Genomic DNA, 22178 nt, shown 5'->3' with positions numbered 1-22178 from the left:
ATCAACGCGGCCGTGGCCGCTACGGAACGCCCTCGTTCCCACAACAGCTTAATCAGCTCGCCGAACTGGGACGGCTGTTTGCTGGAATACAAAACACGCCTAACAGCAATCACATTCTTCCTCAACGCCGTGCGACACAGCACCGCAGAATGCCTCAAGCTCGAACTGCATTTACTAACGACAAAGACCATACAGTAGGTCAAGATGAACATGACCACGACGGTGGCATCGACATGCAGGCTCTTCAAACCCTTGCAAATAGCATAAACTCAGGCCACCCCGCGGTTAACAACAGCGATCGTAAGTACATATTGGACTCTGGGGCTCACCCCACACACATCAATCACCACGTCCATCTCATGAAACCCCTCCGACATCCGCTAACCACCCAAACCGCAACGTCGACTTCATCCAATACAACGAACCAGGGGATCCCGAAACTTCGGACCAATAAGGGCTTCACGCTGCAACAAAATGCCATTATAAATCCGGACGTACGCACAAATCTCGTGTCTGTTCATTCCCTAGCAAAGCAATGGGGTCACGTACTATTCTCCCCTACGAAAGCCCACATTCTCCACACTAAGACACCAACCCCGTCCGTCATCGGAACCGCATCCTGGCATCGCAACCAGTACGTCCTCGACACTTCACGAGACCCGACTGCGCACAGCGCAAGAACGATGGGAGTGAAACCAAGGTCCAGGTCCAAAAACTCCCACAATTCACCGCCTCCCAGAGCACCATCATCCAACAACGCTTCGTACATACCTTCCCATAGCCCCACCCTGACCACACATAAACCTGCCACCAGGACGATACCGACCCGACTCCCGAGCTCCCCGGTCCCGAGACATGCTCAAATATCACGAAAAGACGCAACTTTTTACGCCTATCATATGATATTCAATCACCCTAACATTAGAACCATACAACTCATGGCAATTAATGAACTGCTCCCACTGCCCGCCATCCTCAAGCAGACACCCCCAAGCTATCGTGTTCCGGATGCGCACACGGAAAGCAGCGCCCCAAACCCTACAAGCGCACAACACATAGGTACGCCCTGGCCGTGGCATTATCCTCGGACGTGTGCGGCCCGATATCTCCAAAATCCACGCACGGCAATCAGTACTTTGTCACATTCATTGATACCCACTCGCGGTACGTCATGGTATACTTCACAGCGACGCGAAAAGACGTGCTCAAATTTATTCGCTCAATCATCAAACTGGTGCAGACGCAACATGGATTCCCACCCCATATTTTTACAACAGATAACGCCCCCGAGTACTTGTCGAAAGCTGCCATGACTATCTACATGCAGCATGGAACTACACCAAAACCCACCACACCGTACTCTCCACAACAAAACAGCATCGCAGAACGCCTTAACGCTACGCTCGTCTCCGCCGCGCGCTCCGCACTATTTGACAGCAGCCTCTCTCCCGCTTTTTGGGGAGACGCGCTGCGGGACGCCACATTCAAGTATAAAATCACTCCCCATTCATCCACTGGCCAATTACCATTCACAACCTGGTACGGTCACCCTCCTCCCCTATCACAACTGTTCTGTTTTGGGCAACTAGGCACCTCTGTCGTGCGTGCCGACAAAAAAAGCTCCAGGCGCGATCCTTCCCGTCGCGCTACATGTACCCAGTTGACTTCACCAACGTCGTTGTCCTAAACCTGCACAATGGACAGTATAAGCAATTACGCGCCGCAGACTTCAAACCAGACAATCCTCTCGCCGATCCTGTTCGATTTTACTCAAACGCTTTCAAATGCCATTTGTCACACCGCGACCCCGCGATAATCACGACGACGACCCCAGCGCCGGCGTCACTGAAGCAAGCCCGTCGCTATCCCGATGCCAATGAATGGAGCGACGCGCACAACTCCGAACTCGACGAGATCGACACATTAAAAGCCATACAGTGGCTACCCGACGATAAAATACCGCGCACAGCCCGCCTCATCCCCTTCAACATCAATTATAGATACAAGAGGAGCCCCGAACTCGACATTACGGAACACAAGGCCCGATGTGCTGTGCGAGAAGACCTCATGAAACCAGCTGTACACTATAACCCTGAGCATACAGCAGCCCATATGGCCGACAAAGCCACCATAAGACTTCTTTTCGCTATTCAGGCCTCAGGAGGTCTAGCCAGTGACCATTTCGACATCCAGTCCGCATACATCCACGAGCCATATAAATTCGAAAAGCCTGTGTACATCCGCCAGCACCCTCGTTTCGATGGCACACTTAAGCATAACTGTCGTGGTGGAGTACTTATGAAAAACCTATATTGTAACCCCTCCGGAGGATATTACTACTTAGAAGGCGCAAGACATTACCTACGCAGCATGGAATACAAGCAAAGCGAGCACGACCCATGTCTCTACTTCAAAATACAATCCTCGTCGTCGTTCATACTTATCGGTATATGCACGGACGACTTCCTTGTCCTTGCCACTACAACTGACCTCATCGATGAGCTGTTTAGGAATCTAAAGCAAAAATATAACTTCAAACGACTTGGGAGACCATCTCAATATCTCGGCTGGAAAGTAGAACACTCACATGACGGATCCACCGGACTCAGCCAGCCTTGCCACATCGAGCAAGCCCTCTCAGACATGCGCATGTCTGACGCCAATGGAAAAACAACACCGCACGTAGCGGGAACAAAGTATCACGGCCCATCACATGACGACAAGTCCGTGCCCCAACTAAAAGACAGTTAACAGAGAATATTGGGACAACTGCGCTACATTGCCGACAGTACCAGGCCAGATATCGTATTTTATGTCAACAGACTGGCCCATGCCACGCACAAACCGACGAAACGCCACTGCCTAATAATGAAGAACTTGCTTCGTTACTTAAAAGAAACAAAGCACGACGGTATTGTTTATAGGAAAGCAAGGAACAAACCCCAACTCCGCTCTTTACTACAGAAGACAGACCTTCCCAAACCTAGCCTACTGAGCACGTACTCTGATGCTGATTTTGCTGGGGACTCAGCCGACCGAAAATCAACCACCGGCGTCATCCATATGTATAACAAAGCCCCAGTTGCATGGACATCTACTAAGCAAAGCATACAGGCTTTATCCACATTCGAGGCAGAGTATATTGCCGCGACGACCGCCGTACAAACCACTCAATGGCTCCGCAGAATGTTTCTGGAAATCAACTTGTTACCCCCCGCGCCAACCCCCCTTTACGTACACAGTCAAGCCGCTATATCTATCGCGAAAAACACAGCACCGACACGAAGGAGAAAGTTCATCGACCTTAGGCACCACTTTCTACGAACCCACATTAGAAGCGGCTCCATCAAAGTCGTGCACGTACCATCAAGAGATACGCTCGCCGACATGTTAACCAAGCCGCTGACAAAAGCAGCATTCGTCCCTCTCAAACAGCGCATCTGCGTCGAATCACCACACAAATGCCCCCTTGTACACGACGTCCCCGATGCTAACCCTCTTTGCAAACAGGAGGTCTGTCATTACGCGTGCATCGCCCGCACACGAAGTTAGTTTACAAATAGCTCACAACGGGGACATCGCCTTTGTCATTACGTGTACGTGTACATGTGTATACGCGTACACCTGCACCCGTAGGGACGGCGGAGGGTACTGCCCCTTAAGGGCAGAAGGGGGATAGAAAGATAAAAGGAGGAAGGGGGCAACGGAAGACTTGACAACTACACAGTATTCATGAATACGGCCTAACTGAATACCACAAGCACATCTTAACCATATCAGGCCTCATACAAGAGCATTCTATGAGACAAAACTGAGCTATGATAACTTTATTCATTATAAATGTTATTCAATTTCCAGTTTTCCTGGGCAATCGAAAACGGACACACCTCGAACGCGCAAATCAAGCCAAGCAGACCCGCATTACTCAATATTTTGGTTAAAACTTATGGGATTGTTACATATTTGGGCTGTATATGAAACATCCTTGGAAACTGAATATATAGCAGTTATCACACCGACGTAGCCGGGTGATAACGCATTTATCATCCGGACCTGGCATTTAATACGTATATCTCCTCATCATATTGAAATCCAGAATTAAAATACATCTGCTGGGCCATGGTTCTGATTGCAAAACTCATTGAATCAATACGTGTCATTCCCCCTCCGTCGCCGGCGTCGCCGTCGCCGTCATCGCCGTCGCCACACTCTACTGCACGACCAATTCTATGCGTTCGCGAATTAGTCACACACCCCTGCACAATGGGACCATCCTCGGTTCCGGGCACACCGCCGCCTCACACTCTGCAACCTCTCTTCCCCATCGAGAAAAACACGATTATTCCCGAATCACCCCCAACGCAGTGTAATCAACCTGTCCCTGCACACGGGGAGCAAAACCCGCGCTCATCCCTTTCGCCGTCTCCAGAAGCAGCGGCGTTCATGGGGATAAGAGTCCCCACGAACACAAAACGCCAAAATCAGTCTTCTCTCAGAGCATTCGCCAGGTTCGTGACGGGTGTTCCTGGTTTCGTGGATGAATTTTTTCACGCAGCTAAAAGGCTTTTTTTTTGGTGTTCAGTGAACCGGGTCGTTTGGTTGAGTGGCAGATGGAACAAACAAGATTGCAACGTATTTCCGGATGAGGAAGGGCGTACCTTTCTGCCCCCTGGCTTTTAAAGTTGGACTTCCGCCCGGTTGGAGCGTATTCGATATTTCTTAATCGAGTTTGTTGTGAACTACCGCACGGCAAAGACAAATAGCGAAGTCAAACCTTCTTCTATCAAAAGCTACCTTCTCGGAATACAGCGGGGATTTAGTGCTATTTGGGGATACAAGCTCAAAATTTTGGAGGGGCCTGTTTTCAACAGCCCACAGGAGGGTCTTACGGCAGTTATTGATAACAAGTTCAGCCTGCAGCAGGCCAATGGTGTGTTCACTGAAAGCCACAATGTTCTATCGAAGGAAGATTTGCTGCTACTGTATGGCTCACCACTGCTTTCTCGTGACACACCGAAATCATTTCAAGCGGGACTTATTTTTGATGTAGCCCTTATCACGGCGATGCGCCCTACCGCTTTGGTTAATTTGACCGTATCCCAGTTTCGGAATATTACTATTCGCGGCGAGAATGTTTGGCGTATTCGAGAGGCCGTCGGGAGTCGCTCCGGGGCCTCAAAGACCCGGGCAGGAGGGTGGAAGGATGCCAGTGTGAAACCATTAGAGGTTACAGTATGGAATCGTTCCTCCCTTGGAGGCCTTCTTAATGTCTATCGGGACATAGACGACTATTTAAAGATTCGTGAAGATATGGGCTTGGAGAGCGATCGATTTTTCTGGGGTACAATGCGAAGGGAACTGGGTTGTCTAGCTACTTCAAGAAGCAGCACCTTGGCAGAAATAATTTTTCTAAGATTGTCAAAACTGTGTGCGCATCACTAGGAATTTCTGGTACAGGCGTGAAGCATGGTATGACAACACATGGTCTGAGGGGTACTGTAACAACGCTTTTGGTAGAGTCTGGCCATTTAGACTCTTCTATTGCCATGCGTACAGGACACCGTGACCCCCGCTCCTTGAAGAATTATCAAAAGCTTCAGGGCCGGGAGGGAGAGAAACAGCAAGAGGATAGTTTAGGTGTAGATGATAAAGGTGTAAAACGACATGGGATTGCAGGGACGAGTGGGGATGGAGACAAGGTCGGGGAAGATGCTACAGATGGCTTGAGCGAACGGTGTACAAAGGCACCTAAGGTAGCGCCATCTAATGGGCAGGGGGCCTTTAAAGATGAGGGCATTGAGAATGACCCTCCAAAGTGGGAGGCATCAAATGGGGCGGCCTGTGTCGATGGGAATGGAGAGGGACATGATCGAGTGAACGGTGCAGGCGGGCTTCTGACCGGTATCAAAAGCATTTCGGGCGGTCAGTTCACTATTAATGTGACCCATCATTATCGCTAGAGAAGAAAGAAAGAAGGGCTCGTTTTGACACTGTTTGCCGTTCATGTAGTCAGATATTGTATATCACCGTCTTGTGCGCCAGGCGATATCATATGTCTGCGTCTTGTGCTGGATGCGATATCGCTTATCACGGTCTTGTGCAAGATACAGGCAGAGCAGTGCATAATACTGGGCTCTGCAGTGCCTCATATTTGTGCTTGCTTCCTTCATTCTATTTTATATTGTTGCATTTATGCTCCCCGGATTCAGATATTTCAATCAATTCCACTTTACCCGGTTGATAAGCACTTTAATTGAATGCGGAAGGAAGCAACCATCCATATTCAGATATCGAGGGTTCACTGTATACGCAAATTACAGTGAATGTACACAAAAATGGTGATTTGTGTACAAAATGTTTTTGTATTTGGGGTTTCAGGAGGCGTCCACTTAACGCAGTTACAACTTTACGCTCCTTCCTGAGACAGGAGCTACTGTAATGTTCACTCTGTCCTCTACGGCTACTTCCGTGACAAAATACATCCACCTACAGTACAGTACGGCTTCCTCGTCAGAAACTTATTCTCTATAAAAAATTCGGAGACCTGGCAAAGACGCACATAACCTACTGTACCAAAGTCCGGCAACGAAAAGGCCTCTTGCACAACCCAAGTTGAATGGGGAAGTATAAACGGAAAATTCCAAAGCCTGGTTGCGCTTCAGTTTCATCTGAGAATTTGTTTTGTTCCAGACAGACAATCCTTGGAGAGACAGCATTGCGTCTATTGCCCCCCTTATTCAAGGGTTATACATTCGACTCCATTGGGCGGCAAGCGAGAAGAGAGAGAAGCTTCTCGCGTTCGCGAACAAAGCCGTAGTGACAAAATGAAGATGACAAAAGACTTCAGAATGGTGATGATGCACCGACTACTATGGAGCTCCCGATCGGCCTGACGAGATCGGGCCTCAGATCTGGACATGACAATTTGGAAGTCAACGGCTCTCTCCTTACGATGAAATCTCTCCAGGACCAAAAACTGACTTCACCGAGCCAGACGCAATAAAATCTACGCCAATGTCTCTCATCCACTCAACAACTGACGCGGTCTTAGCAAACAGACTTGGAACCCCCGCTGTTCCGCACTCGACATTGGCAAAAGCTGCGCCGACAACAACGAGGCGATTCTGTTCATCAAACTGTATCAATGGACCGCCTTCATCTCTCCAGCATATTCCACAGTCTCTGGTTGTATATCCCGCACAGACGAGGTTGGCAAAGAGAAAGTCCGCTTGCCATGCCTCCCGACATTCGTCCATGGAAGAAACTGGAAGATCGACTTGCCGTAGTTGCAGTCCGTCTGGAGCAAAATTTGCAACCTCCATGGCTCCGTACCCCAGAACTCGGGCGTACGAATTTGCGGCAGGCACAGCCATATCTATGTTTACCCGTGCGAAACTCGGCGCGGGGAAGACGATGTCTGTCAGCCGTATCAACGTTATCTCCTTGAAATCTGTGCCATTCGATGCATTGAATACCTCCACGATTGAAAACTTTCTTCCGGAAGCCGTCGTCGTTTGGCCTAAAGTCACAGTCCATTCCTTTGTCACTCCACATGTGACTCCGGCTGTGAGCACCCAACGACGGGATAAACGAATGCCTGAGCATCGGTACATGCCGCCTGTATCCCATAGCGCGGCCATGTATCTTGCTGCTTTCTCGGATGATTGAGCGCCACCAAGTATGCGGTCCTTGTTCTTCGGTGCAAGTTGAGGGAGTATTGTGGGGCACTCCGATCCCGTAGTATTGCCCGGGGAGGGCGGTTCCAGGGATGGTCTTATTCCGGTAGGGATGGGCGGAGCTGATGGGGTGGCTGTGACGTCGTCCGATCCTGGCTTCGGCGACGGCGGTGTTAAGTTGGAGACTTGGACTGCACTTCGGGTGACTGTGAAGTCCGCCCCTACACTTTGCATCCAAGACAGGAAGGGCGCGACCTGCATATACACCCCCGGAAAATCTGGCAAAGCACATCCCAAACCACCAGAAGATAAGCCAACAACAACCGGGTCATTGTTCTTGTCAAACTGCAGAAGTGGGCCACCACCATCACCGAAACAAGCATCACACCCGCCTTCACGATATCCAGCACAAACTCTGTCTGTGGTCATCCACTCATAAGCTTTGTAACAGTTATTCCTTTGTGCAATTGGTACGTCAACTTGTCTCAAGTCTTCGCCCCCGCGGCCAACCCCTACAGGATCCGTTCGGCCATATCCTACTGCACGCGCGAAAGCATTACTTTCAGGTATATTCGCATTGCCGTTAAGCTTCGCGAAAATGGCAGTATTCGGAGCATCCTTTGTCAGTCTGACGATGGCAATATCCTCGGAAAAGCCTGTCGGGAAAGTCAAGTTTGTTTGCGTAGGAACAAGGATGCGGTCGATGCTGCGTTCCTCTCCAGAAAGTGCGGTGAGACCCCCCAACCTCACGACCCATGACTTCTCGACGCGGCATCCTGCCGTAGTTAGAATCCAACGTCTGGATATAAGCACGCCTGAGCAGCGGTACTCGCTTGAAGAACTGATGGAAGCTATGTAACTTGCCGTGAGGGAGGAGGACAAGCTTCCACCAACAATGCGGGGTGCAGATTGCGGTAGGGGAGGATGCGGCGGTAACACAACAGGGCATACCGTCGGAAGGGGTAAGTTGGAAGGGGTTGGGAATACGGTTGAGGATGGTCGTGGGGATGGTTTCGGTAAAGGAGAGAGCGGGGGAGTGTCGTCTAGGATGATGTCGGCATCCCCTGCAATGCTGAATTCGGCGCCGACGCTGGTAGCCCAGTCGATTATGGCGGACGTGCGCATGTAGACGCCCGGGATTGCGGGCCGTGCACAACCAATACCTGAGGAGACCGTTGCCACAACGATGGGTCTGCGATTGCTGTCGTAGAGAAGGACAGGACCTCCGCTGTCACCCTGGCACGAGTCACAAGCACCATTAGCATACCCGGCGCAAACCTTATCTTCGGTGATGGTATTGAAAACACTTTTGCAAAAAGAAAATGTAGTGACGGGGATGTCGACCTGTCGGAGCTTGTTGTCCGACACTTCCTCCCCCTCTATTTCACGACCGTAGCCAACGATTCTTACAAAAGCTTGAACAGGAGGAAGCCGAGGATCTGCGTTGATCGAGATGAACTTAGCAATAGGCGGGGCATCCTGGGAGAGTTTAAGAAGAGCTGAATCTCTGACTTCCACAGTGAAGCCTGGAGAATCTGCGAGGTAGACGGCCGAAATGCCTCGGGGCGCTCCCGATGAAGCTTGGCGGCCGGCAATCAAAGCGGTCCAGGAGGTGGTTATGTCACAATGTGCAGCAGTAAGAACCCAGCGCTTCGAGAGTAGTACTCCGCTGCAGCGATACTTTGAATCCGGGGAGAAGAGTGCAACCATGAAGGAGGCGGTGGGATCTTCGGAAAGTTGCCCGCCGACAATGCGGTCTTCGGGGGCCAGAGGCTGTGTTGGGAGTACGACGGGGCATGATTGGGGGGGCGCAGTTGGATCGATGGAGTCATAGTCGACGTTCGGGGAGATCAGCGGCTGGGCCGAGGAGAAAGAGATAATTAAGAGAAAGAGAGGGAGAAGGAGAATTTGGACATGGATCATGTTGAAAGGTGCGGGGCCAAGGGGGAGGGAGACGTTTGGGAGGAGGAAGGCTGTAGGGGCTTACAAGAAGGGGGTTGGTTAAGGTCCGGACGCAGAAGATGGAGAGGAAAATGGGACGCCAGAAAGACGTTATACCATATTGATGAATATTATGGTGTGGCCACAGCACAGTCCAGACGGCGGAAAGTAGACAGGCACGAACGAGATAACGAGAGGGCGCGATTTGGATCAGTAGGAGGAAGACTACCTCCCGAGAGAAAGACAGTTCCATGCTCGGCCAATCGACATATAGCAGCAATGCTGGTGCACTATGGCGCAGAGTTTCTATTGGTTTGTCCCCGCAACTGCAGAAGGTTTCTCACTTGTTTTCTCGGTCAGCTTATAGGAGCTCAAGTTGTGAGTTGATGACAGGCACGGCAAATCGCATTGCTGGATCTCAACTTCCGTAACGGTAGCACTCTGGATCTGTCCGTTCTGAAATTGATCGTTGATCTAGTCTTCGATCTTAGATCGCTGGACACGTGTTTCTGCTGTACCGGACATTGTATAGAAATCGCAACGCATGATGACTCAGGAGTCACAATATAGGGGACCCTACCCATTAGTGCCGGCCCATGCGGAAGCCACAAAGCCGGCACTATTCGGGAACAGCATAATTTGTGACATCGTCATATCGATTTCCATACACTCGGTATTTCACGTTTTGCGTGCTCCACGTCGGTTCTCTGTCCTGTTCGGCAATTCGAAACGCCCGCTTTGCCGACCTGAGATGACGACGTGTTTCTACTGGTGCACTAATGCGAGAGCGGCAATAACAAAAGCGGCACTAATGCACGTCCCTGTAAAAAGTCTCTTGTCAAGATTCTCTGAGGCCCAGACCGTCCATGCTGTCTTAAAGGAGGCCCTCAAGGAGGGTCTCCTACACAACACGTGTATAATATGTACACGAGTGCCAGAGATCAGATGCCTCCGAAGGCGCTACACCTACAGTGGTGGAAAAAATTATTAGGCACCCCCCAAAAACCGGCATTGCTGGACAGAAAAAAGCGCGTTTTTAAAAAAGAGCTTTGTAGCCTCTCCGAAATGGACCGGGAAAAACGAATCTGCAAACGGTTTTATACAGTACGGCCAATATTTTGCATTACAGTACAAAATCAAATTGACAGGTGATAATATATATAAAGCACCACACCCCAACAACACCACACGGACAAGTTGTTCAGTGTTTGGCGGCAGAAAGGCAACACCAGCTCTTCAAATAGTACCACGAACACCCCAGGTCCTTTTTCCATCCCACTTACTGCTCGAAGACATGCCTTGCGGTCGGTCACTGAGCGCTGAAGAGCGAGGAAAACTTTTGGCTACCCACCGAGCCAAATGGCCCCAATCTCGCATCGCGAAGGAGCAAAAGCGAATTTGGGCGACCGTGCAAAACTTTCTCCGCAACTCATAAGCCTATGGCTCAAAACAACGAGTTCGCAGACCAAGAAAGTTCACGGTGGCAGGTAGACGCATGCGCCTTTGCGAATCATGCAGGGGTATTTTAAGGACTACAGAGCTTTCCCAGGCTCTAAAACTGCCTGTGCAAGCCAGAAGCCTGTGCCAGATACTGAACATTTACCAAACGTTGACGTATAAATAGATTAAGAGAGTGTCGCAAATTCTTATTCATCATAAGACTGTGCGTGTCACTTGAGTGACCAAAAACGTTACCTGGACCATTCCGGACTGGCGCGTCGTCGTCTGGAGTGACACAAAAGTTAATTTGGACGGCCCGGACGGGTTTGCCTGTTGTTGGCATGATCTCAGACGTGAAGATCCAATTGTGTCGAAGCGGCAGCCTGGGGGCGGCTCATGGATGGTTTGGGGAGCCTTCGTAGGGGGAGAAAAGTGTGAACTGGCGATTTATGAAGGCAAACAAACTACAGATATGTATATTGAGACGCTCGAGACCCACTTGTTGCCGTTTGCGGACGAAGAACTGGGAACGAGCTATGTCTTTCAGCAAGATGGGGCATCGATACACTGCGCTCATATCGTGAGGGAATGGTTTAATGAGGAGGATATGGTGTTTCTCGACTGGCCAGCTAAGTCTTCTGACCTAAACTCTATCGAAAACCGCTTGGGAATTCTGGTTTGGAAGGTGTACGAGTATCGACATCAGTTTCGAGGGGTTGAAGAGCTCAAAGAGTGCGTCCTGGCTATTTGGGATGCCATACCGGCTCAAACGCTCCACAACGTAGTGGGTTCAATGCAGAGGCGTTGTTTTGACGTTGTTAAAAGCAACGGACGGGCAAGGAAGTATTATAGACCTCATCGAGAGCACAATAAGACACGCTGCTTTATAAAAATTTCCACTCGTCAAATGACGTTTGAACTGTAATGCAAAATATAGTGCCGACTGTATATAACTGGATACAGATTCGTCTTTCTTGGTCGTTTTCGGAAGGGCTGCAAAGCCCTTTTTTTAAGCACGTGCTTTTCTCTGTGCAGCAATGCCCGTTTTTGGGGGTGCTTTATAATTTTTCCACCACTGTTTCAGAGGATCTTCCGCTCTCCCCCAAGCGGAAACTGAGGCATCGTTTTTGTCACCAATTCTTTATCGCCGCATTCGCACGACACGAGGTCACGTGTGGGTACACATGGCCGAGCCTGTTCGAGGAAGCACACACGGAACTGTAGGGAAGCAAGCGTTGGTATTGGGCAAGTAACGGATACTTTTCGAGGCTGACCGCCGCACGCGTCGGTTAAGAATTAAACAGTAATGTTTGGTTCTTCCTCTTGCCCCCTCACGTTAGCAGAGCACTGTACAGTAGACATCAGGCGCTCCACAGGGTACTAGTGTCTATTGGACCATTGTCCTCATGTGAAGATATTATTCGACCTATTTTATTCTTGACTTCCGCTTCCCCGACAAGAAAGGAAAGGAAAATTTACCCGTGCCACTGTACGTGACTTCTGACCTGGGGCCAGAAAGAACTTTGTGAGAATTGCTTGCTCTTCCTGGTTGTTTTTAGATATGTCTGGAAAAGACGCTTTTTCTTAAACCACCTTAAAACCGCATGTGAAACAACTTCGAGACCAAAAACGGCAGTTTAAAAGGGCATCTTGGTACTTAATCTGCATTACATTATGAAGCTTTCTGTGTATTCAAAGCTGCCATCCCGGTGTTCTGCAAGATGCTATTGCCGCAAACAAGCACGTTACGGAAATAGTGCTCAAAGTAGCTTTTTTAATGTTCAATTCAATTTATATATTTTTGCAAAAAAGAGCTGTCCTCATATGAGGACAAGCTCCGGTCGGATAGGCACTTACTAGAGGTACTACAGCACCCCTTACAACACAGCACAAGGCGCTGTCTCGCTTATGCGAGAACTCGAGGTGTCTCGCTTATGCGAGAACGGTGTTATGCAAAGGCGAGAATGAAATACACGCATATGATTGGTTGAAAAAGATATAATACTGTATACGTGCACGTTATTCGTACACTTGGCATGCCATTCTTGCGGGAGGTTTTGCACTGTATCTTGCCGTAACATGTCGAGGAGGTGTTCTCCGTCCCGAAGAAATCCGCTGGCGTCCCCTACACGACTCTACTGTACTGCTGGAGTGTTGCCCACAAATCTGCACTGCAATTGAGTTTCAACTCTGCCAACCAGCTTGCGATGTGTATGTTCGATAAACCACGTACAGCACTAAATCGATAATCCACTGGATAGCCGTGCATAGTCCGGTTACGCTGCTGCAATATACATTACTGGAGATGTTAAGCAGTCTCCCGAGAGATGCTTAAAGATTAATCACTTTACCAGCCTTCGGATACACTGCACTGGTACAAGTACACTGTATCTTGGGGAATGAGTGCGCAGGATATGGACAAGATTCGGGACAAGCAGCGAGTGCTCTTCATGGTTTTCGTCCCTGCTTGACGAACGTTTTGTGTTTGCACGACAGCAGGAGACATTGTCTCCTGCTGTCATGCAAACACAAAATGTTGCCTTCCGGCCCTACCCTCAATATCCATATGCACCTTCTGCACCTCTCCGTACGGGATTTCTTACACTATCACTCCTCAAATGAAAACCGCCGCCCTACGCACCTGGGCGCCTTGGCAGTATTGAGGCATTCCCGGTATTTCAAGCCTGATTCTGTGCGGTATGATTCGCAGTTGATAGTAATGTACTACCGAAGGGTACAGTGCCACCGTAGAAAAATTGAGTCTCTCATCACGAAAACAGGAAACCGATTTTGACAACAGCATACTCTACACGAGGGTGAGCTACGGCCCTCGGGAGACAATCGGTTTGACAAAGTGCACAAGAACTGTACTACTCAGACTTTCAGATCCGCCGGGGGGCTCCATCCTTCTTCCGTTGCAGGGCCTTGGGGTCTTTCCATTCGCACTCGTGGCTTGTAATCGCAGCCATGCACATTGACTTCCGCCTTCGTCCACAGTTGACTGAAACTCTCAAGAGCTGAGCTACGGTATACAGTCGCTCTCACAGAAATCCGTATGGCACACATCTGAAAATCCTCTAGGGTGTCGCCTTGTGTACGATGACATGCCCATCAGCGCATCTTGACATGATGGTGATGCCGAACCCACTTACGGTATGTCCTGGCAAAAAACCTATGCAAAGTGTTGTGCAGCATCTCTTATTGGTACTGAAAAACCCATCGATGTACTGCAGGTTCAGTACCTCCCTGCATATATTCGTTACTAGGCACAATACTGTACTACCGACCTGCTGGACCCCTACAGAAGGCTTTGATTTCCACTCTACTAGGAAGGTTGTATCATTACTGAGGTGTACCGAACAACGTAATTTACGAAGAGAAGTGGATCAATGTTTTGAGTTACTGCATTGAATCTCGTTTTGATACAAAAGTGCATTCCTCGAGGCAAAAGGTCTGAAGCTTAATCGGATAGGTGTATACTTTTCATGTACAGTACAGCGAGCTCCATGATGTTGTAACATGGGGGTCCAGATTCCTCTAATATTACATTTTATCGAGACGGAAACGAAAATCTGTATTCACATTGCAATGGAAATAAATTTGTGATTCCACTGCAATGCCAAAAGGTGTCTTGCAATCTTTCCGAGTGCGTGCCTTGCTTCAAGAAAACAAGATGTTTCGGGGGTTTGGATGACGCACTCAACGGGATCAGGTGGATGTGTTCTGCAAATATCTTCGAAGGTGATAATCTTCATCAGGTATATTTCAGCTACCAGGAAAACAAGTGAGAGAGTGGAAGTAAAACCTGCGGACCAGGCGTGCAAAATAATTGTCTTAAGAAACAGAGATATCTGAGTTTTACTGAATTATACTACCGTAATACACCTGATGTGCTCCAGCGCTCCATAGAGAGGCTGAGTAATGATGTAGGGTTACATATCTTCCAGTACGTGCGGAAGCGGCACTAACGACGGAACGGAGTTGCCGCGTCGCAGATGTCGCGCACCAAATCACGGAGAATCTGCAAGACCTTCTCCCATTCTGTTACCTTGAGAACCAAGTTTGCATCTTGCGTGATGTCGTTGAAGAGCTCAGTGCGAGAGAAGCCGACTGCAACCGCACAGACGACATTGGCAGGGGATCGGGAGCGGAAGTCCGCAGCAAGGGCAGCCGGGCCTAGCGGGCCACCGAGACGACCATAAGAGCTACGTCCGTCACCAAAGACGACCATCTTGGACGGCTCACCCCTGCGCCTGTTCAGCTGCTGGAAGCAATAACTCACACCGCCGCCAATAAACGACCTTCGGGAGCGCAAATACCTCACGTTTTCAAGGTCGAGCAAGAAGTCTTCAGCATTGCCCCGAATAGCTCTGATAACACGGTTGCGAAGTCCGTATTGTGTTCCGGCGAAATTGGCACGCGGATCTGCTCCGACGATGGCAACAACGATGGCCAAGAAGTCCAGCTGCAATTCAAAATCTCTGCGTCCTAGCTGCCTACTCCCATCAATAGCGAAACAAATGTTCGGATCACATCCATCGGCACCGCGCACCTCCCTGATGGCACCGGCAATGGCTGCGGAGCCACCTGGCAAACTAGCAAGGGTTGTATTGCTGATAATTCGTCGGAGCTGTGCCAGGCGTTCTTCGCTAAGCTGGGCTTGGGTGTGGGTTACGAAGAGCAATGCCACGAAAAGGAGAAGGAAGTGACAGGCTTTCATTTTGTTCGGTTGTCGGGTGGCACTTCTGCTTCTTGCAAGTTCGCTTGTGCTGTGCTGGGACTTGAGTGAGGTAGCGTTGGTGGAGAGAGAGAGCGATGGTTAATGAATCTCAGCTTATATAGATTTCTGCAAACGTTAATCGCACTTGTAATTGTCTGAGAAGACCTATTCGGTAAGGTGATCACTCACACGCCTCAAACTGTGACTTGAAGGCAATTCAGAGTAGCTCTCAGTGGTCTTGTGAGCCTTTGGTACTGAGTGATGAGCATATTCATAATAACGAGCATGAAAGGCAGCGAAAGTACAGCAAATACAAAGCTTTCGTGGGTCTGGGCACACACGTAGACATCAGGAAGAAGGCTTGATCCTTCAGGACTAGAAACACAGAAAAGACAGTGTCTCGATTGCTCAACTGAGCGTTATCCCTTCAGATGTCACTGCCTGGTTCACAGAAAATATAGATCTTTTTACGTCTTACTTGACCCTTGCCGACGCCCGCGGTGCTTATGAAATCAGAACAGCCTTGCACACTACTATCATACAAGCGAATACACTAATATTGCAATCCATCGTCCAGCGGAGAGGGGCTGCACTTCACGGTTACAATGGGCGGTACAGGCCCGAACAATAACGAATCCTTCTCAATAGTGATGCAATCCGGAACTTCCTTGCTGGAAACAAGTGGGAGGCTCTGAAGGCAACAGGCTCGTACATTTTATTCGAAAGAACGTGTATCCGGTGTTATCCAAGCTGAGTAACAAAAGCAACGGTGTTACAGTCAATCACGGCTATATCGATCTACACACCTCGCTTAAGTTCCACAAGCGATTGCGAAACGACATGTAGTAAACTTTGTCACGGTTGAACCGATCCACAACATAGAGAACGAATTATGCTACCTCTACTTGCTTTCAAAACGGAATGTATTCGTAATATCTACAAAGCAAATTCTTGGTTGTAGAGGGCGCATCGAGAGATGGCAGCTCACAGAGAAATGAGCGGGGTCGTTGAGAAAATAAAAAAAAGAGGAGGAGCAAATTCAAAACTGAGACAGCTATGAGAACAGGGAGGATGATGTGGGAGTATACCAAGGTAAGGGAAGGCTGCGGTGACATCCTGAACGTGGGGAATCTCGAAAGGGTTTAAATCATCTGCACCTACAGTATGATGTGTAATACCAAACAGGGGAAAACGGCCCATACCCAATCGGATGATTCTTGTACACGCACATGTGCGCAAGCGATGATTGACTATATAGATTGCGATCCGTCGATGCCCTTCTGGACCCTGGGATCCAGCCGTGAAATTAAAGAATTATCAGAAAAGGTTAAGGGATGCTGGTTTGACATAAATTGTGCATGAGGTGTTTTCATAAAAAGAACGTAATGCTAGGCCCGAGCAGAAGTAGGTTGGTAGTCGAACAAGTTTCGCATGAGGTTAAGAAATGGTGACTCTGTACTGTACCGTACATTTCTTTTAGAATGGTTACAGGGATACAGCAGATTATGTTTGTTTCTCGTAGTTACTGAAACATACCTTATCCAGCTTAGGCAGTGCTATATTGGGAGAGAGCGCGTAATGCAAAATCTCGAGATACCCTGAGATAAATATCTTGTATGCTATTGGTCTGGGCTGTAACCGTACGCTAACACTCGAGATTTATCACAAGTGATCATGCAACGTTTGCTGGCAATATGGTAAACTCAAAAATGGGTAATCAAAAACGGACATTTTTGAACCACTCGTGTAGGCATGCGCAGGAGAGGTTCCACTGGTCAAAAGATAGGATGAGGGATTCCACACGTGTACAGATCTAACTAGGAACGCTTGACCAAGTTTTCACTCGACAGAGTAATTCTGAAATGAATAACGGCGAAATCCATTAATGTCGCAAAGACAGGTATGGTATCAATATTATCTTGAAAGCAATGAATCAACAAGCGTATCAGATCAAGTGCACCCAATGCAGTCACGGTTTCGTTGGGTGAGCCCTTGAGGACCCGAAAAACAGTCCTGGCGAGCATTCGCCTGTCGCCCTTAATCTGCCCATAGGAAATGAGGCTATCAATGTTTGCCAATGCCTGGGGTGAGAAAATGTACAAGGCCCAATACGCATGAATTTGGAACACATTAGTAGTAATTCTTTTAGTCAGGCCTTTTCTCCTAATTAACATCTACAGTAAAATTTAACCTGTATTTGTTTAATTCAACGTAGTGATCCTTACGGGCCCCGAAACTGGACCGCCGAACACTAAGACGTAAACGGAAATGTCTTCAAACTATGAACGTGCCGAAAATGCACACATTTTGCTTCATGACCATTTTTTATTTATTTTTTTGCTTTGTTTTCATGGAGAGAGATTTTTTTTTGGAGAGCTTCTAAAAATGATAGGTTACTGCCCATTGAAAATAGTTGGTTTTAACTCCTGCTCATCTAGAGAGGATGAGCAAGATTACTGCCTCCACTGTATATGTAAAGGCTGGAGGACAAATGGTCTTACTCCGAAGGGTGTGCAATCCCCTAATCCCCTACATTTTTTTGTTGAAGTTATTCCCAAATCATGCATCAAGGCAAGAAACCAAGCTCTTTTGAAATTATAGAAGATTAAAAGCGGTGGAATGGCATTATCTCTACCTGCATTGATGTGTGTTGAGAATGGACTCAGTACGGGGTATTGCAGTCGACCTCAGCGGAGCGCAATTTACTTGTAACAAATGCCAGCTACAGTAGCTACCAATCTTATGATGTACGTAAGGGTGCATTTATTCTATACAGAAGAGATGGACTGGGTGCTTTTCTTTCATGCTACGTGGGTACCTATCCTTTAGTCCAATAAGGTCTTGTTTCCATCATCGCAGTCTATCAATTGTTTATAACCTCATTTGGATGCAGTGGTGGCCTCGTTAGGGGCCAATGGAGATGTAATCATGCGCAGCTTATTACTGTAGTGTACCATTTCACATCCAAAGTGTGTAGTCAACAACATCTGCATTCGTTGTAAACTGGAGCAAGCAGAAAATAGTTGGCTTCTTACTTCTTACCATGTATAGTTCTATATTTATGCCCCGCCCCATTACATAATAGCATTCTACTGGGGTGCAGCCTGCACCCTCTCAACGTATTATTTCCATGCGATGTAAGGTATTGTAAGTCTGAGGATTTTCTCGCATTTTCCTTCCAATTGCTTTCAAGAGTGCCATAGCTCTTTTTAAAGCTGTTCAAGAGTATATGTACAATTTAAGTATACCGTATCATACGGAAGTACCCTGATCATATCGCAGCCTGCCTAATAGCCACCCACTTCTCGGTGGAAGAAATCGGTTGACTTATCAACGAAACGCATAACGAGCCGCAATTGTTGCCCTTTGCTCTTTTCCTGCACTCTTCACCACCGCACGCCCCAAAAATGTGGACTTTTGATGGTGTGGAACATCTGTTTGTACCACTATGGCCCTCCTCTCCCTTGCTTCCTCTAACTGCACAGTACGTATTTGCGGTACTTGATGTCGTAGGGAACATGTCAAATTGCTCGAGCTTTCTCGTAAGCTTCTTGCACTACTCAACGCGTGTTCCCGAGGCCACTTGACTGTGAAGAGAATCTGCTCAAGCATCTTCTATCGTCACCAAATGACAATGGGTAATGTCAGTCCTACTAAGCGCTTCCTCGTTACCTTCTTGCTTATCACTCTGAGTTGTGAAGGTATAGGAAAGTCAATGCCAAGCAGTTTGAAGAAAGAAACCAAATGTGCTGTGTTCGTGCCCGACGCGCGCACCATAGTCCAGAAAAATCCGGTCGCGGCCTCTCTCGGCGCTAAGACGATCGATAGCTTGCAGACCGAAGTGTGCCGAGACGGGAGTTGCGATATCAGCCTCTGCTTTGCTTTGGATGGAAGTGGTTCTATCTCGGCAGAAGAGTACCAGGTACAAAAAGATCTCGTCAAGCTAATAGCAATTCTTGCCGCGCCTGCCAACGCTACTTTCTCCGCAGTGCAATATGGTTTGGCCAACGAGTTCATCTCTGTCAGTACGTCTGATCCATTTGCGTTTATGAAGTATGTCGACAATTCTGTGCTCCTGAGAGCTCCTCGCACATTTCTCACTGCTGGCCTCGGGTTTTGTATTTCGCAAGTGAACGAAAACCCGAAAGCAGGCGGAAAGAAGGTTGTTGTACTAGGAGATGGGCGCGATAATTACATGGAGTCGTCACTGGCATTGGTGTTGAAGAGCGCGGAATCAGTAGACATCTTCGCTGTCGGTATTGGTAACTCGCTGGACACACAAAAGTTGCTTGAAATTACTGGTGGTCAAAAGAACCATGTTTACACTGCCAGTAACTACGCGGATGTTGGCCAAGTTGTCGTAGATCTGGTTCGAGCGCTTTGCAGCGTTCCAGAGGCCGTTGAGGGTTAGGTGTTTTATCGATTTAAGGCGAACTGGACTTTGTGATGTGCCTTAGTATCTCATTGTATCCCCTTTTCGCCAGAAACCTTTGTCTCGTACCATGATTTCTGTTTGGCCTTACAACCCGAAGTATTGATAATCGTGTTTCGTCTAGTAAAAGAATATGTGACCAGGACGTGAGAGTTTTCTGGCGTATCTGCTTTCACCATAGTCATTTTCTTAGTCTCTGAAAAGAAGCCATGGTACAACACGGCATTACCATTTCCAGAAATGTTGTCAGAGCTCTGCAGAATCATTTTCTCCGACGAGAAAACCTCTCATTGCAACTGCCAAGTTGGTTGACACGCAGTTGTAAATTGCGAAGAAATTAGAGTAATCCACTCCCTTTTTTTAGGAGGTGGGTAGAGTATTCTGTTAAAATTTAGATTTACTACTGTAGCTGTGAGTGTTTGAGTAAGGCTTTTGAATGACTCTTCCAGTCATTTGATGTATCTACTGCCCCCTCCCTTGAATTCAAATGCATGGTTGTATTATCACGTCCCATCCTACGCTTCGATATGCGTTTTAGAGACAGACACATGATAGTGCTTCACAATGACACAACCTCAGCAAGGATCGAAGAGCGCACTACGTGTGAGTTGCAGAAAGAGTATAGCAGTGCTGCTTAGTGCTCAGAAGCTTCTGAAGGCGTAGTCACAGAAACCGCTGTAACACAAGGTCAGCCATCGCTGCGTGCCCTCTGCTAAGCGCGTGTGGGACGGGTGTGTGCAAGTGAGCATTTGCATCGAATTTTGAGGTGTCTTTACGAATGACTACAAGTAGCAGCAATGGATCGCTAGTAAAACAGAAACTAAGGCAAAGCCTCAACTGCGGATGAAATAGCGACTATATCTTCAGGGGTTTGCGAGTAGAATTGAGGTTATAATTCTATCTTAGAATTCTTTCCATGTCTTCGCGTCGTAGATGTGAGGTATCATGAAACTTTCACTTTAGGTACGAGTGTTTACTGGCATGCATAGACCGCGTACCAGCTTGAAAACAATTCTTCGGATATCTGAGTATCTGTTGACCGCGCAAAGTCGGCTCCTACTTCCAGTAATATCCAACAACGTCCTCGAATTTCGCGGAAAGCCGATCCCCACAGCGGAAATCTGAATATCATTCAGAGTAGACAGGACAAGGGGTAAAGCGAGAGTAAAGAAATTGGAGCGACCATCTCCCAACAACAGAATCCTCCTACCCCGACCTCGCGGTTCTGTCTTCAAGTTTGAAATACAGAAGCCCAACCCAGATCCAATAAACGTTCTCGGCGCTCTCTGGAAGATGGAATCATCGACTGCTCTACGGAATTTCGGAGCGTTTCCAGTTGGAGTGGAGATAGCCGTGTTGCTGAGACCATATTGCACCGCCGAGAAGGTGGCTCCTCCCTCACGTGCTACAGATGCAAGAAGCTTGACCAGGTCCTGCTGTACCTTAAACTGGACCGGCGAGATAGACCCACTACCGTCCAGAGCAAAACAGAGTCGCATATTGCACCTTCTGCCGCGGTTGACTTCCTTAAAAAGTCGAACGATACCGTTAACTCCCACGGACTGGGCAAGTCTATTGCCACGTAAAAGAGCTCTTGCCTTTCGGACAAGATTCGGCTGAGCATCGCACACAGATCCCAGCGTAAGGATCAATGCTGCCAGGAAAAGGAGGAGACGACAAGAACCAAACGCAGCCATGGTGGTGGTGTTGAAGGGTTGAGAGCTGAATGAATGCGATCTATCGAGGCGTGGCTTTGCTGCCTAGAGGTGCTTGAGGGTGGGATGGGAGTGGTGTAGACTTGGCGCGTTTTATGTACACTGCCGCTCTGGCGGCTAAGATGGAAGGTTGCTATACTTATATCGAGATAAAGATCTTACTAGTAAGTTCCGTACAGAATATGAGAGCTGACAGCCCCCAAGCATCTCCATCAGTTTAATAGTTCCAAGGAGAGGGGCGGTCAAAGGAAGTG

At 48.3% G+C, this 22178-nt stretch overlaps 4 protein-coding genes; 1 reads left to right on the top strand and 3 right to left on the bottom strand.

The window, feature by feature from the left end:
• Positions 1 to 6389: 6389 nt before the first annotated feature.
• Positions 6390 to 9386, bottom strand: CHC_T00001860001 (hypothetical protein). XM_005712776.1 is given in 2 exon segments: positions 6390 to 6947; positions 6948 to 9386. 1 exon segment carries the CDS (start codon positions 9384 to 9386, stop codon positions 6948 to 6950), a length of 2439 nt encoding a protein of 812 aa, XP_005712833.1. The 3' UTR covers positions 6390 to 6947.
• Positions 9387 to 9504: 118 nt separating this feature from the next.
• CHC_T00001859001 (hypothetical protein) lies at positions 9505 to 9870 on the bottom strand. The gene has a single exon (XM_005712775.1). It carries the CDS (start codon positions 9868 to 9870, stop codon positions 9505 to 9507), a length of 366 nt encoding a protein of 121 aa, XP_005712832.1.
• Positions 9871 to 19405: 9535 nt separating this feature from the next.
• Positions 19406 to 20361, top strand: CHC_T00001858001 (hypothetical protein). XM_005712774.1 is given in 2 exon segments: positions 19406 to 20188; positions 20189 to 20361. The coding sequence occupies 1 exon segment, from the start codon at positions 19406 to 19408 to the stop codon at positions 20186 to 20188; it is 783 nt and encodes a 260-aa protein (XP_005712831.1). The 3' UTR covers positions 20189 to 20361.
• An 807-nt stretch (positions 20362 to 21168) lies between these two features.
• On the bottom strand, positions 21169 to 21906 carry CHC_T00001857001 (hypothetical protein). The gene has a single exon (XM_005712773.1). The coding sequence runs from the start codon at positions 21904 to 21906 to the stop codon at positions 21169 to 21171; it is 738 nt and encodes a 245-aa protein (XP_005712830.1).
• Between the last annotated feature and the right edge of the window lie 272 nt (positions 21907 to 22178).

The sequence above is a fragment of the Chondrus crispus genome, genomic scaffold (assembly GCF_000350225.1).
Source record: "Chondrus crispus Stackhouse genomic scaffold, scaffold_116, whole genome shotgun sequence".
Lineage (NCBI taxonomy): Eukaryota > Rhodophyta > Florideophyceae > Gigartinales > Gigartinaceae > Chondrus > Chondrus crispus.
Note: the sequence above shows the minus strand (reverse complement) of the source record. Positions and strands in the feature narration are given on the sequence as shown.